This window comes from Telopea speciosissima, chromosome 4 (genome assembly GCF_018873765.1).
Source record: "Telopea speciosissima isolate NSW1024214 ecotype Mountain lineage chromosome 4, Tspe_v1, whole genome shotgun sequence".
Taxonomy (NCBI): domain Eukaryota; kingdom Viridiplantae; phylum Streptophyta; class Magnoliopsida; order Proteales; family Proteaceae; genus Telopea; species Telopea speciosissima.
Genome location: NC_057919.1, coordinates 13503523 through 13524497, shown reverse-complemented (window position 1 = coordinate 13524497; position 20975 = coordinate 13503523). Strand labels below are relative to the sequence as shown.

General features: G+C 37.7%; 1 protein-coding gene across 2 annotated transcripts; it reads left to right on the top strand.

Moving 5' to 3' along the window:
* Positions 1 to 802: 802 nt before the first annotated feature.
* Positions 803 to 15354, top strand: LOC122660098 (U-box domain-containing protein 5-like). 2 transcript variants are annotated; one of them, XM_043855273.1, is made up of 7 exons: positions 803 to 814; positions 1395 to 1399; positions 6650 to 6772; positions 8069 to 8254; positions 11448 to 11555; positions 12461 to 13647; positions 14482 to 15354. In XM_043855273.1, exons 3-7 carry the CDS (start codon positions 6713 to 6715, stop codon positions 15248 to 15250), a joined length of 2310 nt encoding a protein of 769 aa, XP_043711208.1. In that variant the 5' UTR covers positions 803 to 814; positions 1395 to 1399; positions 6650 to 6712; the 3' UTR covers positions 15251 to 15354. The 2 variants fall into 2 exon arrangements, with proteins under 2 accessions (XP_043711208.1, XP_043711210.1); XM_043855275.1 differs by lacking the exons at positions 803 to 814; positions 1395 to 1399; positions 6650 to 6772 and having other exon boundaries at positions 8138 to 8254; positions 11458 to 11555.
* The last annotated feature ends 5621 nt before the right edge of the window (positions 15355 to 20975 follow it).

Here is a 20975-nt window from a genome sequence, read left to right as displayed (position 1 = left end):
ATAATTGGAATCAATTTGAAAAACGGCACAAAAAAATAAAATAAAAAAACATTTTAAATGCGTTTTAACTAACTATGAACTAGACAGGGCTTAGACAGTTAACAGTTGTTGGAATTGAAAACAACCCAGAGATAGTGACTCTACCTTCCTTTATATTACTGAAGGAAATTTTTTTAAAAGAACATGGACTACCCTAAAAATAAAGCATCTTGGACTCTAATTGCTATCAAAATGGTTGATAATGTGATAGATATGGCGCTATGAAAGTCAGGAAAGCTACTTCATAGTTCATATTGAGAGACTAATCAATCACCTGAATTCTACTTTACAAATGGTTTAATACAAGTCCATTCCACGCCCTGCTTGCACGGCTTAATGTGTGGCACCCAAATGCTGATTGATTTCTCCTTAATTAGTGGCAGGTATCTTTTATTTGATGGCTTAATTTGAGGCTCTAGATCTAATAATGTTTCAATCAAGGAGGTTTTTTAAAGGTAAGTCATGGGAAGTAGTCTTATATTTCTCATTTGTCTCTTAGATAATTGTTATAAGTTTTTGTTGAACCACACCATAGTTAGTTATAACGGGAATGACAAAAAATCTTCGCGGCTTTGCCCCTTTTCAGTAGGGGATCAACGCAAGGTTAGACCTTAGAAAGTCAGCAAATTAAACAGCGGACCTTCTATGTAGGTATGGTGTTCGCTCTTGACTCTACTAACATCGAGCTAAGTGACTTCGTAACCTTTGCATAGCGTGGCATCCAAATGCTGATTAATTTTTCCCTAATCAGTGGTAGGTATCTTTTATTTGATAGCTTAGTTTTAAACATGATATGTCTATGGGGATCAAGTGATTCAACCACGATTATTCAACCTATCTTGTAATTATTTTTCTGGGAGAAAGAATGCCACCTGGTGGTTGCGTAGTGCATGCCACCCCTGTGCCCAGACATAGGGGTGTGTGAAATGAGATCAAGGGTGCAACGGTCATTTTGCACACCCCTATGTCTGGGTGAAAAGAAAACGTGCACTATTTGGGAAGCATTCTTTATCCCTTATTTTACCTTCATTGTTTTTTTGTACCACTGATCCGGTATTGGTCGATCGATACCTAAATCCATGCGCCTCCCACACAATACTCTGGTGACCATAACACAACTGCTACAACCCACGATGCTTGCATATCTTATATAGTCTTGTGGCGACTTCAAATTTAAGTTTTTTCCTTTTTTTTTTTAAAATGGAAAAAGTTCTTTGTCCGGGAGTGTGGCCTACACCAGCACTCCCATGAGTCTATCTCTCTCCATCCAATGTGAAAAGACACCTCTGCCCTCTTGTTTTAAGGAGGAGAGAGATAGACACATGGGAGTGTTAGCATAGGCCACACTCCCGTACAGAAAACTGCTTCCCTTAAAAAAATTATCACTAGCAGTTGGTTGGTGATCCTAAACCCCATTTGAAGAAGAAAGAAAAAGAAAAAGGAATTTTCTTTTGTCAGATCTCTTATCGAGGGTGCATAAGCCACTATGGGATTAGTGTCCCAACTCAAGGGCGGCAGGAGGCAAGGGGGGATAACATGATGTTTATTTACTTATGATGGGGGCGGGGGAGTCGAAACAGTAATCTTTCCCTGGACTTAGGCTAACGTTTTATTGCACTAGCAACCACCACCATACCAAAAGGTGTTTACCCAAAGGGTAGTTGGTTTTTGAAGAATGCATGGAATAAGCAACTTATCATGGAAAACATAGATGGAAGGCATTTCAATTGAAGTTGCTTTGTTGTGTGGACTATTGGTAGAGCCATTTTGACCATAAGATAGATGTGTATTGACTTTGATGGACCACACCTCAAAATTAAGAGCTTATTTCAACCATATGACCCATCGTTTGAAGTATGTAAAGACTTTGTGTTTTTTTGGTTAGCTCATATGTTGCACCTAATACTACAGGTTTAACAGGGTCGGGTGTTTTTAAAAAACCCTAGTCCAACCCTGAGTCCTCTTAGCTCAACCCAAGCCCAATCTGGTCCTTGGTTGGGCTGAGATATCTCAGTCTAGGCTCAATCCTCCCGGGTTCAGCCCAGCCCAACCCAACCCAACCCAACCCTAATGGACCTTGATCGGTCTGGGCTAGGCCAGATTGACCCTGACTTGCCTTGCTTTTTTGTCATTTACGTCGTCCTATGCATTAAAAAAATAAGACAAATGTGATTGAGTAGTGGTTTGTTTTATACTCATTTGACTATTAGGCTTTTATTTGAGTTAAAAAACTTAGCCCAATTTTAAAATTATAAATATTTTCGTTCAATAGATAATCAATCTTATTTTTTTTAATAAACCAATAAATAATTAGATACTAAACAAAAATTGTAAAATGTACACAATAAATTGTAAAGCATAACCTAACATAGGGTCAGGCTGGGCTGGACTTAGCCCGAGGCCTCAACCTTGACCTAGCCCGATCCTAACCCAGAGCCTGAAAATTTGAACCCTAACCCGCCCTCAAGGTTTAAAATCCAACCCACACCCTATTCGGGGTCAGGGCAGGCCAGTGCGGGCTACAGGGCCAAACTTACACCCATACCAAACATGAATTTATTTTTCTCTATAAGACATTAAAACAACATGTGAGATGATCAACTTGATTTTAAACAAATATACAAGAATTAAATGATGACATGGACAATTTACCTACTAAAATCTTATTTCAATAGACATTTTCAATTGGATAATTAGGTTCTTCATGCACCATCAATATAATTTTTTTCCATAAGAATGAACAGAGGGAAAGAAGAAAAAGGAACCTTATGTTGTTCAAAGTATAAGAATAAATAGGCAAAAGAAAGAGAACACGAAAAACTAACCTCTGAAAGAGAGACAACACGCGGCTATCTAACGTAGAACCCAACTACCCAAAGGTTTATTAGTGTAGAGTCGTCCACTTGGAAGAGTCTGAATTGGCCAGTCAGGTGACCTAGATAAGGAGTTGGGTTCACATTCTCATACGAGAATGGGTTCCAACCATTCAGATGGCATTCACATGGTGGGACTCAGACATAGTGGATGCCATCTGGATGGTTGGAACCCATTCTCGTATATTCACATATGAGAATGGGAGCCCGCCTCCTAGATAAGCTATACGAATTTTTTTTCTGTCACCCATGATGAAGAGAAAATCCGTTCATCATCCACGGGGAGTCAAAACTTGACAACCATACCTACACTTAAATGTCAATGTTTAAGAGGAATAGTGTTCAATGGCAGAAGAGGAAAGGCGTGTACTTAACTACCCAACAACCAACTGCAACTTTAATTATCCAAAGTCAAATAGCCCGGTGGGCTCTGCCGGGGTAATGGGCTTGGTACCTCTTGGGCTTATGCTTCCTTATAAATATAAGCGTCCCATACTGACTAACAAGGCTTAATTTGTAATGAATTGTATTTAATTTTATGGGTGATGTCTATTTGAGAACTTGTTTGATTTGATTTTTAAACCTTATTTCAGTGAAATACATATCAAATGGAATAGAAATTCCGAAATAATTGTGGATCTGTTTCAATTTTAAAATTATAATTTATTTCACTCTAGCTTTTTAATGAGCACATACTCTTCTTTTCCTAATAGTCTCACCACTATCATGCTACCATCTTTCCACCATCCTTGCCCCTATCATTATCATCAGTTCATCACCACTGCCATCAATATAGATCTTCAACTGTCGAGTTGCCCGACAAAACTATGTTGCCAAGATATGGTGAGGTGCATAATGACTGCCTTACCCCTGCCTGAGCGCCTTATCTGAATGGGGATAAGGCGATCATTGTTTACCTCACTTTGTCTTCGCAGCACGATCCTTCTGCAGCTCAGTAATAGAGGATTCAAATTGCACAATCATCCTCATCCTCAGAAATATAGGGAATTTGAACTATCAAATGAACTTTTTATTCTTAAAAATATTTTAAATTGATGTAACAACACAATTTCAATTTGTTGACCAAAAATAAATTTATTGACAAGTTTTCCTCATTAGGCGGCTAACGACTTTAGATTGGAATATAATCCTTAATTGGGAATCGAATTAATCACTTAGTTTAAGGAATTAGTTTATGTTGTGGTGGAATTTTTGATTGCCTTCTTAACTTTAATAGATTTTTATTTGATGCATGGGCCCACATCATAAATTCAAACAGAGACATCTCACATCTGTGAGAGAGAGAGAGAGATTGATTACTATGCGGCGCCACTTCTGTTGCGGGCTTCTTCTCCCGTCCCGCCCGCCTTTCTCTCTCTCTATCTATCTCTGTGTGTGTGGATAGTGGTATCTGTCTTACCATCCGCAAACAAAGACTTCGCAACTGTGATTTTGGAGCCTTGCACCTAATTCCGGCAAGAATTTTGTTCTCCCAAGGAATAGAGAAACTTTCATTTTGCTTCTATAAAAAGTGGGTTGGTTCTACAGCATTCTTTCTCCTTTGGAGTCTTGCTTCTCTCGTATGGACTCCTGCGTACACTTCCTTCGAGCTTGCCCTTTCGGGTTCTGAAATCTTCTAATTTGACGGTTAGAGGAACTGGGTCATTTTGCTTTTCTCTTGGATTGTCAATGGGAGATATTAAATCTCAACCTTTTGCGTTGAAAGGCTCTATTTTAGCTTTTAAAGGAGTTCTCATGGTTTTGGAGTTCGGTTTTAGTTAATTGGTTTGTCCAGTGGATTTGGTTTCTGCGTCTTTGCTACTGTAGGGAGGAAAGGGTGCTCGAGCTGTTGCTTCTGCAATACTTCAAGTTTGGAAAGTTCGTTGCTTTATCTTCGACTTCACGGGAACCTCGGTCTGTCTCTTTACTCACCTCGTTATTCGCCGCATGTGTTCCTTTGGCTACGGTAATTGCTACCAGTGACTGCTCAATCACTTTGATGTGTGCGATTGTTAATTCTGATTTACCATTTGTTTCAGTAGTTTGAACTTTGAAGTGGAATATGTAGACATGCCATTTCTCTGCACCGTCATTTGTTTCAGAAGCCATTGGATTTGAAAACTTGTTAAGACGACCCTGAAATGAAAATGACAAAACCTATTGCCTTCCATTGGAACTCTATTTTAAGTGTTGATCCATTTATTGGGAGTTCCTGTTCCTTTCTATTTTCAGTAGGAGTAGGAATTAGACAGGAGAGATCCCCATGGAACTCTTCTATGGAATTGAATTGGATGATACTGTTTTATTACTGGCTGGTGGCGCTCTAGAGAATTAGATGTTCATTAACCAGGGAAAAGACTTTATCAATGATTTAGAGACGACCTTCTAATTGGACCATTTACCCAGTACAAAATTGTTGTGTTCAGAATCTCCTTAAACCCCAATCTATCAATGCCTTGGGATTTCTTGTTGGATACATTCTTATAAGAAGAGGTGCTGCATAATCCTTGTTTGAGTTGCTCTTAACTGTCATCCTTTGAATGGATATATGACCTATCCAGTCAGTTTGCCAAAAGCATCGTCAAACACCAGGGATGTGCAGGGATTACTAAGGGGACAAAGATCCAAAGTTTAATGCGTTTTTGAGGAAGGTTCTCACCTATGATGTGCCAATGTCAGAAGAAAAAAAAACCCCTGATTTGTGAGGAGCACATGACTCTGAGTTACTTGCCACTGGTTGAGTCATCTGTCAATCAAATTAGCTCACTGCATTAGGTTCTTAGTTCTTTAATTCTTTGCCCAAGCCATATGGGATGTCACATGGCTAGTTTGAATGGGTCTGGAGGTGACAATAAACCTAATCCTTGAGGATGCAATTTAGGATGACCTGATTAGGGTTCATATATTTTTTAAATAATGGTTTCCCAAGGTATTTCTTAATACATTTTTTTTTTAATTAGGGTTTCCCTAGGAATTTGTTAAGGAAAAAAAGTAAGCATAAATCTTTTAGAAAGTGAAGTTATTACTAGTCTTTCATCTTTTTTACATTCCAATTAATTGATTTGACCTTATTAGTATTTATTTTACTATCCTACATAATGCATTGTCATTCTGATCGAGAAAAACAATTCTCTCATTCCCTGTAAATATGTCTACCCGTTGGACACCAATGAAATTGATGATGTTCAAGGAATCAGCTTCTAGCAAAGCGCTAACTTTGGAATGCTGGAAGCAGTTTTTGAAAGGGACATCTGGGATGGCTGTCATTTTTCTTTTTGTAGTTTTTGCTTTTGTGAAGGCCCAGGATGCGCGGAAATGCCTGATGGTTACCTGGACTGTCCTGCATTAAAAGATCTTTCTTTTTTAAAACACTGTCTGTAAAGGAAATGTAGCACTGAACCAAATTGCTAATATCTAAGTCTCACTCTAATTCCATTCACACACCCGAGTTTTAAGATGACTTGATCTCCTCTTGCTATCACTTACTGAAATTTATGTGATTTATCAATTTCTGCATTGGTATTTCTTATGGATTATATCATACTTTATATTTTTATTTATTAAGGAGGCAATAACATAATAGTAGGTCATGTAATGCAGTTATTTTGCAATTGAGTTTCAAATTATGACTAACAGGACTTATTTTTTAAACTAGTATTGTCGACATCTTTTAGTAACTATGATTGTTAGAAACTTACTTTTATGCATGGGAGACAAGTCTGTGTATTTATTATTCTTTTAAATATAATCCTTTCAAAATGTGAAATTGAACAAACAGATCGAGGGTACTCTATTATTGGATGGAGAATAATTTTGCCGAAGTTGTGCAAGACCTGCGTCATTCTCATGCCCATATAAAGGTAAATAGCAATGCTATATTGACACCTGAGATTACTGCCTTATCTTTTGTTTTTTATTGTTTAAATGTGTTTAGTTACGTTGACTTTGGTTTTTTATCGTCTTAAGATCTCTAAATTCTAATTTGTTACATAGCTTTTTGCCAATTTTAGTACTTACTCCCAAAGCTTTATGATTAAGTTTTTTGAACTTACTCTCAAGGCTGTATGACTAATTTTTTTGTACTTACTCTCAAGGCTTTATGACTAAGCTTTTAGTTATATGCGTGAGCCACAAAATCTAGGAATATGATAAGAGATATCGAATAATTTAATGGATCCAAATCTAAAAGTATGAGGATTAAATGGAAAAAAGGTTGTATATAAAGTTCAAACTAGATGAATGCCTGACGGTGTTGTTGGAATCATCCAAGTGAAGCCGTTTTTGCAATTAACATTCCCCACTCTTTTATAGAACTCTATTGGGATCAGAATGGATGAGAAGCCAGGAGAGTTCTTTTCTACTCTTGAGTCAACCAGGTAAATGTTGCCCTGATTTTGTTTTCCCAAATGGTTGTGAATCTCTTAAGGGTAAAGCCAAGAAATGTTTTATCTTGGGGGAGTGTCATGGCCTAATGAGCTGCATAACATGGACAGATTGACATGGGTAACTGAAACAACACCACTAGAGAAACCATAAAGCAAATTTCTAAGCACAGTTTATCACATTATTAGATATATTCCTACAATAATTTAGTTCATGTAAGTATGCGTTTAATAAAGATTGTAATTGGAATAATCTAATGCACACTGAAAGCTATATAAATGGTCTACAGTCACTGGTTGAACAGACATGCATGTTAAATTAAATTTTGTCTGATGAAATTTGTGGCATGTTCCTGACACATGGATACAACACTGGGTCTGAATACTGAACTTTAAGGTTGTGGACTGTCCATGTTACAGGGCCAATTAGTTATTTTTATTTCTCTTCTTTTATTTTTAACGAAGAAGCACATATGAGCTCGTTGAGGTAGCAATTGAAAACTTGGTTGGCCAATATGTTGATTCAACTGATAGTCCTGTTCCCCCTGTTTCAGTTCCTTGATTTCAACTTGTCCTATGTAAATGTGGAGAAAGAAATAGAAAAGGGTTTATCCTTGTATATGTTTATTTCAGTTAGCAGATCCAGTCGGTTGGATTCTTCAAGCTTCTTAGTTGATATCTTTATCTCATTTCCCGTCTCTACATTTATATAGTTTTATGTTACTGGTTTAGTACTTTCAGGACATCCTATCTGATCATAATCCGTGGTTGCAGGTGCACCGGTTAATGTGCACAGAGCTTATGAAATATGTTGATAGAATCTCACAAATATTTCCCGATATAGAATCTGCTCGACCACGATGCACAGAGGGAATACAAGCGCTGTGCTCGGCAAACCTTGCAATAGAGAAAGCCAAATCGCTGATTCAATATTGTGCAGAAAGTAGCAAACTCTACTTGGTATGTATTTAGTAAGCACCACTCTCCACCTCACACACCCCCGCCAAAAAAATAAAAAAAGGTAATGATTCTAGATGTACTTTAAACAATTTTGCCAAAGAAATCCAGAACAAAATGTGTGGTTTTGTATTTATTCTGAATGTAATATGCCAACCTGTATTTCTGAAGGCAAGAACTGCAAGACAACAGGATTTTTTTTTAATATTTGGTGGTAACTTGGCTGTTAGAATGCAAAAAGATGAAAGAGTTCTATAGATATGTATGTGAGTTAACAAGAGAATACAAATGTGAAGATCAGTTCTTCAACCATATTTGGAAACTTTATTTCAGCCTGCATTTCTTCTAATCAAGTTGGTGTTGTATGATATATGCATCATGCACAATGGGCTCGCTAACAGTCACAAGTTGATTATTGTGGTTAGGCTATTTAATACTTTTATGAGGGAAACAGTTCATAAATCATGGCAACTCCTGTATTTCCTTAGTAGACCTCACTGGAATATTTGATACTGAAATCATCACCATTTCAAACATTAGAGACTGTATTCAATCACTTTTGAAGTTTTATTACATCCATGTTATTCTTTTCTTACAAGACTATGTTCATTACATGTATGGAACCTCAATCCCCAGTATGTTTCCTACATTAAACTCAGCTAATTGAACAATTGTAACCCCCTGATGGTGGACTTCCTCGCAGACAGTTAAAAGCTATCCGTTCCTCCATCATGCAAAATAATGCAATTATTTGAATGGATCAGATCACTTGGTTTTGCCATTATCAATAGTTCCATGTTTGGACCATGAATGAGACAGCCTATGCATATTACTTTGTATTCAGATGTTGAGTCAGTGAGGCCAATATGAACATAGTTGGGGCCCATTTATTTACCTTAGTTGAAAAATACAGGATTCAACTCGACTTGCCTGACCTCCGAAATGTTGATTGACAAGTTGATTCACAAGTCTAGCTAAATCATTGTGTATATGCATCAAGTTTACTTAGGCTTATTAGTTTGTTGACTGCGTAAATTTCAAAATGTTTACAGAAAGGAAATAAATACTCAAGATTCCAATAGTTCGCAAATAGGAAAAAGATGGGAATCAGAGAGCTGAGGGATCATCTTGGTTACGCCATTTCTCATGCCTGATCATCTGCTATTCTCTATTGTTCTGACCCTTATTCTTTGTCTTTTATGAGCTAGTAAAATTTGTAATTAATCTTTTTTTCATTCTAAGGATCTATTCATTGTTCTTGTGCTTGATGCAACTGTTCCTTTGTTCTTGTGCTTGATGTAGCTGCCCTCTTCATTTATTTGTAATTCCAACAGTAGTTCTTAGAGCTGTTTCCCACCCTCCAGCAATAGGCCAATGATATGAAGCACTATCAAAATGTTGCAGACCTCATTTAACTGAGATTCTCCTAACTTGCTGGGCTGTGCCTCCTTCCTCTTACTTTCATCTTTCAAATTTTTTTTTTAAAATTTTCCCTTCTCATTTCTCATCTCATCCCCCATCCCTATTTTGGTCATCTCTTCATCCCCCTTTTCTCGTTTAGACATTTGTTTCCCTACTTTGTGTTGTTGGATCCATGTAGCCGACCCCATTAAGTTGGGATAATGCTGAGTTTGTTGTTGTTTGTATATGAAGCACTATCAAAGTTCTGTGCATTTCAACATGGTGAGTAATTTAAATAACCATGTTCGACAGTGCCATGCAATGGATAGCATAGTTATCAAGGCGATCCAAGGGATTGGAGGGGTGGCTAAGTGACAAGGCGCCCGCCTAGGCATTTTCTTGGTGCCCTAAGCATGCAGTATGTATACTGTAGCAATGATAATTTTATATAATTATGCATATATGCAGCTTAGAAGCCATATCAATGCATTATGATATATAATTATGTGAGTATTAACCTAATATGAGAAAATCTACATATAATAAGCAAAGTATTGTTTGTAATATAAGCATAAGCATTGGATATAATATAAGCATATTCATCAAAAAACAAAGCAATAAACATAAATCGACGTAAACTCGTGAAGTGACAAAAAACTAATATTATATAAGGCATTGGATGCCTAGGCACCCAAGGCGGTTCCCTTTCTTGCATCAAACAATGTGTGCTGTTGCCTTGAACCAAGAAAGCGCCTGGCTGCCTAGGCGCTTGACATCTATGATGAATAGAGTAAGTTGGATCCCGATAAAGATCTAAGTAGACAGCTCAAAGAACAGATTAGTTGGATCCAGACAAATGATTGAAAAAGATTATTCTGTTCTGAACGTACAGACTACAGAGCTGAGTGGAAGGCAAGGATCCATGTAGCCAACCCCATTTAGTTGGGACAAGGCTGAGTTGTTGTTGTTGAACGTACAGACTACAAAGAGATTGAAGAAGATGATTGGTTGTTTCAAACCCAAAAAACAGATTAGTTGAATGTTATTTCATAACTTTCCTATTTGACTACTCTACCCTTCATCTCTGGAATGAACTAAGAAAAACTGCACCATTTTTCTGAATTGATCCCGGACTTGGTAAAAGTAGCCAACTCTCATTATTCCTCAAACCATAGCTTGGTTTTTATTACTTTTTGACTTGGTAACTACGTGGAGATCACTGATTTTCCAACTTTGGTATATACCTGCGTGTCAAGCAGTAATGAGTAAACCAAGCAAAGACAGTTGTTAAAAATTAAAATCATATAAGGGAATTCCAGGTATCCCATCTATATAGAAATTGTAATAATTAGTGTTGTTGTGAAGATTTAGAAAGCAATTGCAAGTTCATCCGCCTCCTAGTATTTCTGGTATTGAATTAAATAAATTTATGTTTACAAATAAAAAAAACCCGATTTACCAACAGAAGGGGAAAAAAGAAAGAGAAAATAACTGTAGCTGCATTAAGTAACGATTTGGAAACTGTTTTGTTGCTGTATCTCTATTTGAATCTTGATCACTTGCACCATAACCATGATTTATTGGAAGAGTATTTTCAAACAAATGACGGGGCTTCAAATGGTGGTAAGTATGTGATGATTATGTTAGTGAAAGATATCTTGATCATTTTGTAAAAATATTAATTGTTTTGTAAAATATAGTATGTTATGAATGTTTTTTTTAAATCTTCTCAACTCTTGGGTTATCATAATGTTAGTTATTGATGTAAAGTTTTTTCTGATTAACCATTTCTCAGGCAATCACAGGAGCGGCAATATTGTCAAGATGTGAAAAAATACGCAAGGCGTTGGAGTTAAGTTTAACTCAAATTCAGAATATGGTTCCCCTGGTGTTAGCAAGGCAGGTCTGTCCCTATCCATCCTTCTAAGCATTGTTTCCCCACTGAACCACAACTGCAAGTAAGTAGTTCATGCATAAAGAAATGTTTATAACATTTAAAAAAAATAAATAATAATTCTATCTACAGCCCGTATGTACAAGGATCTGGTTATCTTTTTTTTTTTTTTTTTTTGGGGGGGGGGGGGGGTGTGTTTGTGTTGGGTCATATAACAAGGATCTGGTTCTATCGTGTATTATGATCTCTCTCCAACCAGTGCCATAATACACTCTCTCCACTTCTGAAAATTTGTGTCACATTCTCCTAGTTTATGGGATATGAACCAACAGCAGAACAGATTTTAGCAATTGAACAAGTCGAATGAGTCATATGCAAAGCTCATGCTTGGACTGCATCTTAATGGAATTCCACCAACCGAAAACCTGTTAAAATCAGATATACATTACCCCATTCCCCCATACCTAACCCTAGAATTTAACCTAAAAACCCTAATTCTGCCCAGCCAAACCAGCAGCCTTATTAGATCCTATTGCTTGGCCTCTAGTGGGATTTTGTCTCCTATCTAGAGCTACATTAAACGGTCTACCAACGGACACCTCAGATTTAGTAATGAAAATGTGGCAGGTTTGGTACGGTTATTCATTAATACCATACCCAACCCCATTGCCATTCCTACATAGATTATCTAACTAATTGCCATCTTGCTTTCTTTGACTTCGAATAAGCTTAGTGGTTAAGGAGAGATAACAACTCATGGTTTTTGTTGCGAGTTGCAAATATAATAACTTATGGAATTTGTTGCAAGTTGCAAATATAACTCTCTCTCTCTCTCTCTCTCTCATGACTATATGCTTTGCTTTCTGACATATTGTTCTCTAATAGAATCTGATAGTGAAATTTGTCATCTCTAGATATCTGGAATTGTTGAAGATCTTAGGGATGCAAAATTTCTCATGGAACCTTACGAAGGAGAGGCTGGGAAGGTTTTGCTAGCTTTGCTTCGGCGGGGCCCATCTGCATCAGATTCCATAGAAACTTCTGAATTTGAGGCATTTCAACTTGCAGCTGTAAGGCTGCAGCTTACATCCTCAAAGGCTCTCTTGATAGAGAAAAGATCTATTAAAAATCTACTTGGTAAAGACCACGAGATTGACCATAAAAAGGAAACTATCCTGAAGTACCTTCTTTATCTTTTAAGGAAGTATGGAAAATCGGTTCGATATGAACAAAAAGATGGAGCTATTGTTCAGCATGAGGGTTCACATACAAACACTAAACCTGCATGTAATAGTGCTTTATGTGACGAGGCTATTGAACTGGAACTACATGTTCAATATGGGTTTGAAGAGGCTCAAACTGATGCATGTAGGACATCTATACCTCCTGAGGAATTCATATGCCCAATTTCTTTGAGACTTATGTATGATCCTGTTGTCATTTCTTCTGGTCAAACATTTGAGAGGGTGTGGATTGAGAAGTGGTTCAATGAGGGTCATGATACATGTCCAAAGACCCAGGAGAAGCTTTCCCATTTGTCAATGACACCAAACTCTGCCATGAAGGACCTCATTTCCAAGTGGTCTAGGAGGCATGGGATCCCTATTCCTGACCAATGTTCACAGTCAAATGCTGGAGCACTTGGGTCATGGAAATCTTTGTCTTGCAGTTCCATTGCTAGCTTTGGAAGCTCTCTAAATGATTTGCCTATTCAAATTGATGTCAGCAGCGTATCGCTTGATTCTTTGGATTCTAGTTATGGTTCTGATTCATCGCTTGTTAAGATTGTAGATGCCTTGAGTTTGGTACCCTCTCAGATGAATAGTGATTCACATGGATGTCAATATTTTGCAAATTCCAGCCGTTGGATGAGTTCAGGTTTTCTCTCTAAACTTGCTGAACTTCCATGGGAATCACAATGCGAAGTGGTGGAAGATGTTAAAAACCATTTGAAGGAAGATGATCAATCATGTTACTCTTTGTCCTCCGATTCCTCTGTCCGATCATTGATTAGATTTATGGAGGATGCATGCAGCCGGTATGATGTAAAAGCACTGAGAGATGGAGCTCAAGTGCTTTTGCCCTTGGTTAGCAAGTGCAGGTAATCTTTTCTTTCTCTGGTGACTGATGACAAAAAATAAGTTGCAAAAACACAATCAGTATTTTCTGCGTTACAAATTGTCGAATGTTTAAATCCTCACAATCTTTACATAATTGATAAAAATCTAATTTGACTAAATTGATTGAAATTTCCCTGGTTGGCTACCAGGCACTTAATTCTGCCACATGGGAAGTGTAGTGTCAAATCTGACTCAGATATTTAAGGGATGATCTGGATATGGCATATGTTAAACTTCAGAACCAAATTGAATCATATACCCCCCTCCCCCCCCCCCCCCTGCAGTAATGGCATTACCCGCCCATGTATGTCTGTGCAGCCCCTCTGTAGTCCCATCCACCAATGTCAAATTCTTGGATTATTCATTAGTTTGTTTTGCACCATGGTCTACACTGTTTGGACTGAAACTTGACATGTGAGCTGGGGACCTTAGGGTCTACCTCTCCACAAAGTTTCAGCCCATTCCAATCTGCCATATGACAGAACTAGGCACTCTACAATGGATTCCTTATCTGGACCACCAGATGAAAAAACCTTCTCCCTCACCTTTTAACCCAAAAAGTTCCAACTCATTCAGTACAAATGTACATTGGTTTTGCTTAGCTCAGACTATGTGATTTGGTGAAGACCTGTGTCAGATACGTAACTTGTATTGTTTGTATATTTACAGTGGGATTGCAATAACTTGGATGAGTCTTACACCGTTTCTCATTCTTTGCCTTAATTTCTTTCATGGTATCATCCCTGCTTTGGAACTTTGCTGTGTTTGTCTCTCTCAACCCATGTAAAGACCTTTTTTTTTGTTGTTTCTTGCAGAAGTGAAGTACCATCATTGAGAGAAGATGTGTTTCATCTGTTGGCATCATTTATTGATTCCGAAATCACTGGCGAGGCTCTTTCCATCCTTGAAGTCCTATCGGGCCACCAATATTGTCAATCCAAGACATTGGCATCTGGTTCTATTCTCTCCATCCTAAAGATCCTTGACACCCAAATCAGTGATTTCCAGCTGTCTGCTGTTAAAATACTATATAATTTGTCATTGAACAGAGACATTGGGTTCCATATTCAATCATTGGGGTGCATCACGAAGCTTCTTCCTCTCTTGGGTGATAGCTCACTTGCAGGATATTCCATAAAAATCATCAAAAACTTATGCAACATTGCAGAGGGAAGGGTTGCCATAGCTGAAACTAATGGATGTATAGCTTCCATTGCAGAACTACTTGAAACTGGCTCTCATGAAGAACAAGAACATGGAGTGGCTGTTCTCCTTTCTTTATGTTTGCTATGTAATGAATATTGTCAGTTGGTTCTGAATGAGGGTATTGTCCCACCTCTAGTCAATATCTCTGTCAATGGCAATGCCAGAGGGAAGGAGAGTGCAATGAAATTACTTCAGCTCTTGAGGGATATCAGATACAGTGATTCTCTAGATAATTCACTTCCTCACCCTAGAGCCAATCTTGAACTTTCACTGGATAGCAACTGTTCTAAAGAAAAGAAACCATCTTACAAGGCTTCTGGATTTTTTGGAAGGAAATTGAAACTATTGTCAAAACCCAGATCTTTAGCTCTTTTCTGAGCTACTGGTGACTGAATGGTCTTGTATTGTGTAATAGATCAAACAACTAGGTATGATTTCCTGTACAGAATTCAACTAGCTTATCTGGTTTTCCAGAGGAGGCTAAAGAAAATATCTTTAGCGTGTATAGCAATGGATCAATGATCATTTTGTGCTGATAATGTAGCCTTCTGCTTGGTTATTCATGTTATTTCAGCTGGCTTTAACATGAAAAGTAGAATTCAGTCTTGCTGTGGTGGGTTTTTTTTTTTGGTTATTGTTGTAGTTGTTGTTGTTGTTGTGTGTGTGTGTGGATAGCAAGTCTCTGATATAATAGTTTATTTTGGTACTTATGATCTGTATTTCTGTACCATTTCAATCATGTGTTGAATGTAACAAATTATCTTCAGTGGAATATTTTTTTTTTTTGCAAGTACAAAAGCCAAAAGCACTAAAGTAAATCAGCAATAAAATTTGGTACATCACCCACGGAACAACAAACCCTAATTCTATCAGTTTTGGCATTTGTTGCCATACACTTGACAAAATCTATAGAGTCAGCTGATTGTTCTTTTCAAATCATCTTACTAAACTCCTTCAAAGCTGTGTTAATCATAAATAAAATATGAAACAAACCCCATGGTCACATACTTGCCTTATGCTCAGAGAGGAATTGGATTAGCAGTGATGAGTCATGTTTGTCATTAATGATTTTTGTTATACCAAATTGAGTGACCAGATCAAGCTAGGGTGCGAATATTTGATCAATGGAAGTGTTTTCAAATGTATGAATCATGTTTGCCATTAATGATTTTTGTTATACCAAATTGGGGGAGAAACTAAATGTTGTTAGATCCCATCGGTTGTGAGTGGGATCCCCATTCCGTTTATATATTAGATAGTACCTCCAATTAACATATCAGTCTTTCGAGATGGAGATTTACATGGTATCAGAGCAAATCTCCAGGATCTCTGAGCATTCCAATCATCTCCGGCAGCGATAGTTCCGATCACAGCCCCCCCCCCCCCCTCTCTTATGTTCCATCTCTCCCACCTTGCAGACCCCGTATCCTCCCCACCCTATCGAGCTCTCCCTCCCCACACACACCTCCTATTTTGCTCAGCACATCAAACCCCTTCATGCACATGATCACTCCTCCATACATCCCCGTCGTCCACTTGAACTGTGGTTCCAACGCCCTTACAAATGAGGGGGGAGTGTTAGATCCTACATCGGCTGTGAGTAGGATCCCCATTCCGTTTATACCCTTAATAGTACCTCCGCGTAATAAATCAATCTTTTGAGATGAAAATTTACATGGTATACCTGTGAACCTTCTTCTTATTGGATTGATCTTTTGAGATGGAGATTTACTAAGGTAATACAGGGTAGTGACATCTCATTACTATCACCAACTCACAATAAATTCTGACACCAGATGATTGTGTAACTACCTCCAAGACATTCCAAGTCTAGTTACACAATCATGACTACTTTCCTTTTCTGTTTTCTTAAATCAATTTCACTTCCCTCCACTTTACTTGCAGCCAAACGGAGCCTGAATATTTCTGTACCATCTGAAGAAACCTACAACATGCACATATACATCAATCCTGAATTTTGCTTCATCCAATCTTTTAGATGGAACCCTACATAACATTGGATCCTGATAGTGATTCTTCAACCTTCAAACACATGACAAATTATTAGGGTTGAGAGCCTGAGACCATAGAACTGTTTGGACACCCAAATCTAAGATTTTGCCTTTGCTAGGTTTCTTCCTCAAAAATCCCTTGCATGGAAACTGGTAATAAGCGACCAGATTGTGGAATTCAGTTTCCCTGCCTTAAAAAGCAGACAACGAAATGGAATGGATCCAGGCCCAGGCCCAGGCCCAGGCTCAGGACCAGGCTCATTATGCCTTACTTTCTAGAGATGGGCTTGGGCTTCATGGCTGATGTACTTTACATTGGTTTGAACTTTGGTTGCAAGTTGGATAAAACCATTTATAGGCAAAATGTTTACTATACCAGCAGTTCTAGAGGGTTTTTCTAGACTCGCACCAAATCTTTCCATGGGGAAGGTCAATATGGTAATTTCAAGTATACCGATATCTTGAAAGTGGTCTATATTGGTCATATTGAATTTCAGACTCAAATTCAACCATATACCTTTTTGGAAACAATTTTAATTTATTTTATCATTTGGCCAACTCAAAATTTAACATGTGAGTGGGGAATCTTGGGGACACACCTACTCACAAAATTTCAACTCTATCCAACTCACCATGTGGCTAATAATGGTGTCGAATTGGAGAAACTCTCTAGTCCTACCGGACTAGAAAAACTTCTTCAAACAAATTTGAATTTTTTTTTCTTCTTTTCCTAACAACCAAACATAAGCTTTCAAAAGTTTCATACGGTTTGGTCTTTTAGCAGATCCCCATAAAGTATTGTTTCTATGTTTGAATAAATTGGAGGAAATGATTACAAATTAGAGACTTATTGCTACCGTACTTCCTTAGTTTCTTTGATATGTGATTGATTTTCTATATCTATACAAGTCTATTTGTACTCTTGATGGTTTCTTGATTGAACAGAGGAAAATCAGGGGAAGAAGAAGAAAAATGTTTCTAAGAATCCAGCATTCCAGCTGGGGGCTCTCAAACCCATATTGACTTTGTTAAAGTGTTCATAATCGAACATCATCATATCTATATATGGACTTTCTTTCCTCCCCCTCTGCCTCTTTACAGTTGGAGAACCCAATCAACTGTTACTTTGGGGACCCAACAACATCTTTAGCAGAAGAAGGGGAAAAACAGATTTAGAGTTAAGAACAAAGAAGAGGATTTCCCAGATCAATAAAATTCCTCAAAGGAGGGGAGGGGGGGGGGGGGGTTGCTTCGTTGTGATCAAGTGGTTCGGGTTCGAGTCTTTGAAAATAGTCTCTTTGTGAAGCGAGGGTAAGGTTGGGTACATTATGACCCTCCCCAAGCCCCGTAGTGACAAAAACCTCGTGCACTGAATATGCCCTTTTTTTCGGCATTTAGATCTATTAGAACAGATGATCATAAAGTAATATGGATTTTCTCCTCAAGATAAGCCTTGTGCCCAACATTGTATTGTAAGTTTGTGGTAGTTTCAGAATATAAACAAGTCAAATAGATAGGTATAAGTATTAACAATTCATTAACTATAGCTTTGTAAAGTAAGTTAAAATTGATCAACCTACACTTAATGGTCAATTCCAACATATTAAAGGTTCTTAGACTTTCCAAATTACCCTTAATTACATACTTTCTTGTGTAACAAAGGACACAACAAAGTATTAATGTAATTATTAATATTAATGCACCATGTCTTAATGTTGGAATAAACACTAGACATTTGGGGAAGGGGGAAAGGGTGTTAGGAGAGGATCCAATCAATTCCTCCAATTCTTCTAATAGGGGGAGTGGACCCTACCTTGGGCAGTGTTTTCGGGCAAGGGGTAGGGTGGTCATTTCGACCCCTATGTGAGAAATTAGAAGAATTGGAGGGAGCAGCAAATTGAAGGAGATAAGGATTCGTTAGGAGAGGGGACAATTCTCCTACACAATTACAGATCAGATGCAAGAAAATATAGACACCAAGAGTGTGGGGACTTAAAGTAGAGTCAGCCAAGCACCTAAATTAGTCTTCTCATCCTTAACCTTTTCTCGCACTCTTTTTATGTTAATAAGCACTTCATTTCACACTTCTCTTTTCCTGTAGGTGGACTCATGAAGTGTGGAGATTCATGGCTTTTGCTTCAAGTTTAAGCACCTTGTGCTGCAGGGGCGCATGGGTTACTGATGGAAACCCATTGCAGAACCCTTCTCACTTTTCCTAGCATTGCATCCTAATGAAGCAAGCCCTTCAAGATCACGGTTTCGGCCAGGCCCGAAACTGTGATGTACCAGATCTCGATTCGAGGTTTCGACACTGGGTTTTGATCCTGGGCCTCTCTGGGTTGACATCCAAGGTCGAAACCCAAGTTTCGACCATTCTCGAAACCGAGACAACTAGGATATTAATTACATGCTTACTAGAGAGGTCTAAGCTGAGAGGGAAGGATGGCAAGTTAAGGTTGGTACCACAAGGCCTGAGAGAAGGGGGTTTTGGTGGGGGAGGGGGGGGGGGGTGTGGGACAAATGGAAATCTCAAGAGGGGTTGATATGAGAAGTGGTCGAGTGGTAGGTGAAGGGTCAGCCATCAAGAGTACAACATGGGGACAAGCCCATATGAAATTATGAGGGTGGGGTGCAGATCCTTCAAACAATTTCCTAATCTATGCTCTTCTATACCCATCATCTATCCTCTATTGTGTTCCTTGGAAGGAAATCCAAAATCCTCTTAAGCCTTTTTCAATCAAATTCCAAAATCAATATTATAGTTGTTATTTATGTAACAAATCTGTCCAAAATTTTTTTTAAGTCTCATGTGATCTTGCCTCTCCTTGTGATGATAGTTTAATATGAGTATCACCAACTTGGTTCCTGCTAGACACAGCTTCAAAAGCTTTGGTATCAGATTGTTCACTGAGGCATCTTAAGAAGCTTATTTCTATTCCTTTAACACCTTTGAGGTATTCTTTAGGTATCTCTAGGTTATTTTCTTTCTTTGTTTGGCATATGCTGTCTTTGACTAGGTTTTGACTCATCCACATGCACACTGCACTTCTATTATATAGAAAGCTACTATTCTTTTCAATCCATATCTGTCCTTCTCCCCTCCCCTCCACTCCAAGGTAAAATGCTTGGAGAGCATCATTGTCATTTCATCCTTTTAGAAAGCAATAAGGACAAACTTTGACATTTGTGGATAGCCATAAAATAAAGCACCTCTGTTTTTTATCACTATAAAACCAAATTTTTTTTTTAAGTATTTGAACTATGATGAAAGGGGAGGATTTCCTGATATAAATTTCTCAAATGTAGGTTTTTGAATGTCCTTCTAGGATTAGCAATCCATGATTTTGGATTCAGCTGCACTGTTTTAAGCTAGAAAGCATATAAACATTAGGAATTTCCTTGTTTTTAGGGTAGACATTAATGGTTAAGATTCTCTCTCTATATATGGTGGTCATTGGATCAGTTCTTGATCCAGATCCCTTTTGAATCATATCTAGCCTAATTTGGTAACTCTAAAGTTTGATCTGATCATAATTTTGTAAGTCATCTCAAGCTTATGACTCACCCATGTATTGCAGTTTTTCCTTTTGTATTTTCAATGGATTAATTAGTTTTACCAAGTGGTGCCATTGGGATTGTAACTTGCGATCAGGTTAGGAGATCGAGGTTTTGCATCTAATTGAGTTTAGGTGTGATGATTGATTTATTTTCTATTTCTTCATATTGGCATCAATTCTTATCTATCCAAAGAAAAGAACAAAAATGGTATGAATGGTTTTTTGAAAATGAAAATTTTGATGATTCATGCTCTAAAGTGGAGGTTAATAAGATGTTTGATGTCAAGTGCAAGCTGACATATATAGTAGATCTAGACTAGCCAAATTATGTAAATAATGCATTATATAGATCTCCTTTTTGTTTTTGTTCTATCTAGATTCTAGACTCTAGTTTGCAAGGAATGAAACTAAACTAAAAATTAAAAAATTTCTATTCTTTAGTAATAATGATTATGTAACTAACTCATCGATGAAGCCAATTCGGTATGAAATTCAACAGACAATTAGATGATGACTGAATAAACTATATATGTA

What these genes read in the sequence shown, in the direction of transcription:
- LOC122660098 (XM_043855273.1), top strand. Translation starts at nt 6,713, where the DNA reads ATGGAGAATAATTTTGCCGAAGTTGTGCAAGACCTGCGTCATTCTCAT. An exon ending in CCCTGGTGTTAGCAAGGCAG is followed by an intron (nt 11,556 to 12,460) that starts GTCTGTCCCTAT and finishes TGTCATCTCTAG; the next exon opens with ATATCTGGAATTGTTGAAGA. An exon ending in CCCTTGGTTAGCAAGTGCAG is followed by an intron (nt 13,648 to 14,481) that starts GTAATCTTTTCT and finishes TGTTTCTTGCAG; the next exon opens with AAGTGAAGTACCATCATTGA.